Source organism: Phragmites australis, chromosome 11 (genome assembly GCF_958298935.1).
Source record: "Phragmites australis chromosome 11, lpPhrAust1.1, whole genome shotgun sequence".
Taxonomy (NCBI): Eukaryota; Viridiplantae; Streptophyta; class Magnoliopsida; order Poales; family Poaceae; genus Phragmites; species Phragmites australis.
Genome location: NC_084931.1, coordinates 15758242 through 15765207, shown reverse-complemented (window position 1 = coordinate 15765207; position 6966 = coordinate 15758242). Strand labels below are relative to the sequence as shown.

The following is a 6966-nucleotide window of genomic DNA, read 5'->3' as shown; positions in this document are numbered from 1 at the left end:
GCTTCTTGCAGCCTCTGGCATCTCGTCCCCTCAACCATTGGGTATCGATGCATACCGATGATGTAGCCCTGTTCGTCAGACCAATAGCAGCTGAACTTGATGTTATGATGAGTATTCTTGACAAATTCAGAGAGGCCTCAGGGTTAGGGACTAACGTGCAGGAGAGTTTGGTGATTCCCATCCAATGCGAAGAACATGACATTGAAGAAGTGACAACGATTATGCCTTGCGCGATCACATCCTTCCCCTACCGATACCTAGGGCTTCCCCTTTTGATAAAGAAGCTAACTAAGGCTGACCTCCTCCCACTAATGGACAGAATTGCAAACAGCATATCGTCCTGGAAAGCTTATCTTATGACGAAGGCAGGATGTGCAACCTTGGTCAGTGCAGTACTAAATACCATCCCCATTTACCATCTGATTGCCTTGGGCACTCCTAAATGGGTGTTAAAGGCAATAGACAAGATGCATCATGGTTTTCTCTGGAAAGGATGAAAAGAAGCTAATAGGGGTAATTGTCTGGTCGCATGTCAACGAGTATGTCGCCCTTTGGAGCTGGGCGGACTCGGCATTCATGACTTGCAAAAATTGGGTTGGGTTCTACGAATGAGATGACTATGGCTAAAGAAGTCTAAGCCAGAACGACCATAGGCAGGCCTTGACCTACCGATGAATGCCAATGCCAAGGCTCTATTTGAGATTTCAGTCACAACAATGATTGGTGACGGTACCGCCACATTATTTTGGACCAATCACTGGTTTCATGGTAACTCTATCCAAGGCTTGGCACTGACACTTATAGCTTTCATACTAAGACAGATTCAATCTCAGGGGATGGCCCCTCATGCTTTGGTAGATCACAACTAGGTACGTGATATAAAAGGAGGCTTATCTACAGCGGCTTTGATTCAGTACCTACAGCTACGGGATATTCTCCAGCATTTTGTACTGCATCCTGGAGAGGACGATCATCACACATGGCCGCGAGATCCCTCAGGACAATTCAACGCACAGTCGACCTATCTCTCCTTTTTCATTGGTAGTATGCGCTTTGAACCATGGAAAAAGGCTACGGAAATCTTGGATGCTACGCTGCTGCAAGTTCTTTATCTGGTTCACGATCCTCAATCATTTTTGGATAGCGGATCGCTTGGCTCGCCATGGTATGTCTCATCTAGAGAGTTGTCCCCTTTATGACCAAGAGGATGAGATGGTTCAGCACATCTTGTGTTCTTGTGTCTTCACTCGAGAATTGTGATACAACGGGTTGGATTGCAGCAGCTTGCACCATCCATTGCTGATGATAAATTTGCTAATTGGTGGCGCCGACCACAACGAAGGGTAGGCAAGGACAAGCAAAAAGGACTCAACACCTTGATCATCCTTGCAGCTTGGTGGTTATGGAAGCATCACAATGATTGCGTATTCAATAGTGCTGTCCCAAGAGTGAAGGTCGTTCTACAAGAAATATTTGTGGAGGCTCGCCTATGGATCTTGGCGGGGTCGAGGGGGCTGGCGGCTTTATGGCATGACCAGATGCTGGAGTTCGCTCTTGGCCGGTTGGCGTGTGTAGCTGTGACCTGTTTTTAGTTTTGCTTTGTTTTTGTTTTTTTTCATGTTCATTTGCTACTACTTTTAGGGGCATTGTCAAGGGACTAGCTCTTTTCTTCTATCTATAATATAAAGGCACGTAACTCTACTACGTGTTCGAGAAAAAAAACTCGTGGGAGTGAAGAACTTGAAGAAGTATGGCTTTGTGGTTTGTTGGGCAGAGAACAGAGATGAATACAAATATAGAGAATCAATTCTCGCTGGGAAGATAGATATGTCAAAGAATATCTCGCTGAGAAAACTTGGTAATTATTGACTTATTTAGCACCATGAGAACAGGATATTCCCATATTATTAGAAATTTAACAATGCAATGTCACGTAGCCTCTGATTCTTTTGCTATCCTGCGCTATGATTATTAGGGTCTAATGATCATGTACTAACACAGGAGCATAGCCAACAACCGAACATTGCACTGAACCAGGTGCAAATGGGAATTTGAGTGCAAGAACTGAACATGCACATTTGCATTTGTGACACTCAGTTACCCATCTGCACCTCGTAGTAGACCGATTCGTTTGTTAGTAAAAGAAATTACTGTCAAAGAAATGAAAACTCTAGTAGCCAATTCCATCTGCAGCTTGCATGCATATGTCAAGAATTACAAATTGATCTGGAAGTGACAACTATAACTCCAGTAGCTTGGCAATACCTACACAGTTACAGTGATTTCGACCAAAAACAAAAACTGGTATCTGGCAGAGGACGCATATATAGAGTCCTAAATGACTCATTACAAGATCAGCAGAACATGTATATAGGATAATTACATTTTTTAGATATAGGATAACTATATATGGGCTATATCTACCACAAAACTGTACGAAGATACGTTGCGAACCTGAAGAGATTAACTGCAATTCTAGCTTCCAGTTCGGTTTCATCTGCCACCTGGATTCATGAGCTGTGAGAAGACGCTGCTTGGGGTCAGGCCTTCCGATTGTGTACTTGTGATGCTCCGTCCTGTGATGCTCATTGTGGTTGATGTGGTAGTGGTTGTGTCTGTCGGTGCTTCGTCTGAGTGAAGCCTGGGCACAATAAGTGGCGATGTATTTGATGATGTCCCCTCGGTGAGGCTGCTATTGTCCTCTGCACTCTCTTGCAGCTGGAGTGCAAAATTAAGGTTCCAAAGAACATCGCCCATAGACGGCCTGTCAATGCTGTGATCAGCCACACATTTCTCTGCCGTCTCTGCAAATTTCGTGAAGCATTGGGGAGCAATTTTCCCTTGGAGATGTGGGTCGATGATCTGGTCAAGCATGCCTTTCTTCTGGCAATGCAATGCCCAATCGGCAAGGCTCACTTGCTCCTTTGGAAGTGAGGGGCTCAGGGCAGGGCGTGCGCAGAGGATTTCAAACAGAACAACTCCAAAAGAGTAGACATCAGATTTCTCAGTGAGCTGTTGCCGCCGGAAGTACTCAGGATCAAGGTAGCCGAAGCTTCCCTTCACAACCGTGCTCACATGGGTGTTATCGACATTTGGACCAGTCTTCGACAGCCCAAAGTCGGAAACCTTGGCTATCCACTTCTCATCCAGCAATATGTTGGTGGTCTTGACGTCTCGGTGGATGATGGTCTGCTTTGCACCTGTATGCAGGTAATGCAGCCCCTGAGCCGCGCCAATGCAGATCTCGAGCCGCTGCTTCCATGAGAGTGGTGGTTTGTTGTTGTTGTACAAGTGCTCCCTAAGGGTTCCATGGGCCATGTAGTCATACACCAGAATCATCTCATTCATATCCTCACAATACCCAATCAAGGACACAAGGTGGCGGTGGCGGAGCTTCGACAACATCTCAATCTCAGTCTGGAACTCGTGAACGCCCTGCTCAGACATTGGGTTGCCACGCTTGATTGCTACCTTTGTCCCACTATCTATCTCCCCAAGGTACACATTCCCAAACCCACCTTTGCCAAGGAGGAAGGCTTGATCAAAATTATTGGTGGCAGCCTGGATTTCACCGAATGAGAAATGACGGCAAAGATTAGACGGCAGTGTTGATGTGCGGCTCCCGGTGGTGGTCGTCTTTCCTGAGATGTTTGATCGTGACTTGCTGTCATGAGGAAGAGGAGTCCAGCGACCATCATCAGATTTTCCAGAATCCTTAGCTTCCTTCTTTCGTCTGCAGATGATGCACACACCAATACAGGCAATGAATAGCACAGCAAAGCCACCAACAGCTCCACCGATCGCTGCTGGGACAGCGCTCTTTGGTTTTCTTCCACCAGATGCCCCATTAGGTCCCACATCAGGCGATGCTGGAAGGGGACGGTTGAGCCCGGCAAGACTGTTATTTCCATTATTCTGAAGCTTGAAGACCTCAAGACCATTCAATATTGCATCATAATACTCTGGTTTCGTCGAAAGATCAGGGTGAAGCGCTACCCACAAGTCCATCTGACCAGAACCAGTCATGATGATAACATAGTCTGTGTACGCTGTTCTGCCGATTCCTCCGCTCCTCTGGATGACATCCATTTGCCGCTGCGCTGTCTGGTTGTTGATGTAGATGAAGAACATCCTCTGATTAATCTTGGTTATCGGATACTGGATCTCACAGAAATGGAACCTTAGGAGGTAGTAGAACCCCGCATCAACTGGTAAAGTCCATGTAAGGTTGTAGTTCAGGTTGACCTGTGCATTTGGCCCCATTGACCGTGCTGTTGCATATACATCAACAGGTGCAGTGTAATTTGGTACACTGGGAGTATACGTGATGGTAACATTGCTGTTTTTCCCAAAGGTCACCCCAGAAGCAGCGGCATATATGTAACGAGTGTCACCATCCCAAGAACGGTAAAAGTCAACATCATCTAGTGGAGAGATGGCCTGGCCCCCAACATTGAGCCGGTACATTGTTTGGAACCCAGTTGCAGGATCGATAGGGAATGGATTTGGGTTTCCACCATTGGCTAGTGTAGGCGTTGGTGTTGTGAAGAGGTCAGGTGTGGGAACGATCTCAATCCCATTCACGAATGCATAAGAGCCATTCAGGTGTGTAGATGGGGCGAAGGTGAGGTCTAGGTTGCCTGAAGTAACATTTACGGAGTATTCAAGAACAATGCTGGCAAGAGTAAGTGCGAAAGCATTTTGGGAAGCATTGAAGTCGTCTAGAAGGACCAGATTGCTGGCTTTGTTGCTGGCTGTGACACCAAAGTAGGCATTTGCAGTAGCATAGCTGCCATAAGTGCTAGGATAGAAGTAGAGGCGGATGAACATGCGGCCTGGACTAACAGGGAAGGAATAGGTGTAATTCGAAGTGAAGATGCGAGCAGTCATGTAAGGAACAGTGGAGAGTAGTCCAGGGTCTTGGTATGATGCAGTGACAGCAACGCCTTTCAGTGATGGCGCAAACTTGGAACTATTGTCACCGTCCCATGTCCGATTATCAGCATCAGGGCCCGTTGGGGTGGAAGCTCCGCAATCTAGGCGGATCTGGCCAGAGGCGGTGGAGTTGTCATCAGCTGTCACGGCGAGTGACAAGATGCATAACAGTGTGAGGCATCTGAGGATGACTAGCAAGGTTGGGTGCGCCATTGTAGCGGCTGGTGTCTCAGGAAAAATATATGTCTGATGATCTATTTACTTCAGTTTTGCAATAAGATAGCTCTACGAACAGCTGAATCATGCGAGAACCAGCACCTTTCTCTTTCGGGTTTCGGGGAAGAAAGAATCAGGAAAATGAAGGGTGGTTGGGATAGCACTCTTGGTAGTATTTCTTTTGTGAACAAGGCGGACTCAGAGAGATACAAGCTGGACCTGCAATAAGAACATATTGAATCATGGCATGATGAGCAACGATATACTGATGCAAGGTAGATATTTAAGGTCTGGGTTCTGAGCATGAAATTGACGGCAAATTGAAGGTTCTAGTAACAGCAGAAGTTACAAACTGTACACATAGTACTACGGTAAACAAACTATCCCTCCTTCAGAAATAGTATCATTTATAATTATAAAATATATAATGTGAAATTATTTTAAATTATAAACCTAGGTGTATAATTTTTATACACCCGATATTCGTATAATTTGATTAAATGGTAGTCAAAATATATAAGGTTTGATTTTTAAAAAAAATATGCTACCTATTTCTGAACGGAGAGAGTATTATTTTCACACATGAAAACAAATCCATCCAAGATTATTACAAGAACAGACCGAAGCATATCTCTCTTACAAGAGTAAAGTAGTAAACTAGCAGCATGTTACTAGGCGCCCACTCTATTACTCTGAACGCGACAAACATTCCCAAGAAAAGGTTATCAGGTACTAAAGGTTACAAATTTGCGAAGGAGAACCAAATCATAGGAGGAAGGGAAAATAACACCATTAAACACCCCAGAATCATCTGTTCATCTCGGAGAAAATTACATTTCTTTTACCAATTTCGCGTACCCTCGCTAACAAGATTTCAGACAAACAAGAATCTAGAATTTCAAACCAACTAAGCGGCAAACTCCCGGTACCTGGCACTGCAGGGACCATGAATCGAAGAGCTCAAATTTGGGGATTCCACGGCAAAATTAGCCGCAAAAGGAAAAGAAATTGGCGGCAAAAAGATAAAACAAACTTCTTTGAACCCTCGAAACCAGACAACCGAAGCATGAAAGGGAAGAAAGGAGAGGAGGGAAATAGTTACCTGCTTAGGATTCAGGAGGGGCGATTCTTGCGAGCTCGCGCAGGGAGGATCGACGAGCGAGCGACTGTTGCTGCCCGTTTGGTGGGCAAAGCGAGCGAGGTGCGAGGCGATGAGAAATTTAGCGTGCTTTTTATTAAGGGTCCGTTTGGTGATGAGGTGGGATGGGATCGGATGGGATGTAATTATCTTTGTTTTTTTGTGTTTGGTTTAGGGACAGTATGAATAGGATAGTCCCTCCTAAGAAATATTTTTTTAATATGCTGGATAAAAATAGCCTTCAAAATCAGAGGGACGAAGCCATCCACCTTTACTTAATCATGTATATTAGTAAAATGATTAATAATATTAGTATGCTTATATTACTTATTAGTATATATTACTATGAGATTAGAATTTGTAAGGGTTAATATACTAATTATTGCTAATTAATGAGCTAATTAGAGTATGATTATGGTTAATTAGTATATTTTATTGTTAATTAGTAATGACTACGGCAAGAATAACATTAATATATGTTGGTGCATATTGATTAGTGTATTATTAATAATTATTATTTAAAATTAAAAGATATAATTAGTTGAATGGGTGTAAACTTTCTTAACCCATTGTCGTTTGAATCGTTATAATGGTTTTTCTTCGTAGTTTTTATCTGGGAAAAATGCACAAACCCCCCATAAGTCACTCTATTTTTGAGATTCCCCCATAAGCCATTT

General features: G+C 44.0%; 1 protein-coding gene across 1 annotated transcript; it reads right to left on the bottom strand.

Moving 5' to 3' along the window:
• Positions 1-2171: 2171 nt before the first annotated feature.
• On the bottom strand, positions 2172-6385 carry LOC133884913 (receptor-like protein kinase FERONIA). Its single transcript, XM_062324514.1, has 2 exons — positions 6254-6385; positions 2172-5370 (listed from the first exon to the last, which is right to left on the bottom strand). Exon 2 carries the CDS (start codon positions 5146-5148, stop codon positions 2494-2496), a length of 2655 nt encoding a protein of 884 aa, XP_062180498.1. The 5' UTR covers positions 5149-5370; positions 6254-6385; the 3' UTR covers positions 2172-2493.
• Positions 6386-6966: the final 581 nt, after the last annotated feature.

What these genes read in the sequence shown, in the direction of transcription:
- LOC133884913 (XM_062324514.1), bottom strand. Translation starts at nt 5,148, where the DNA reads ATGGCGCACCCAACCTTGCTAGTCATCCTCAGATGCCTCACACTGTTA.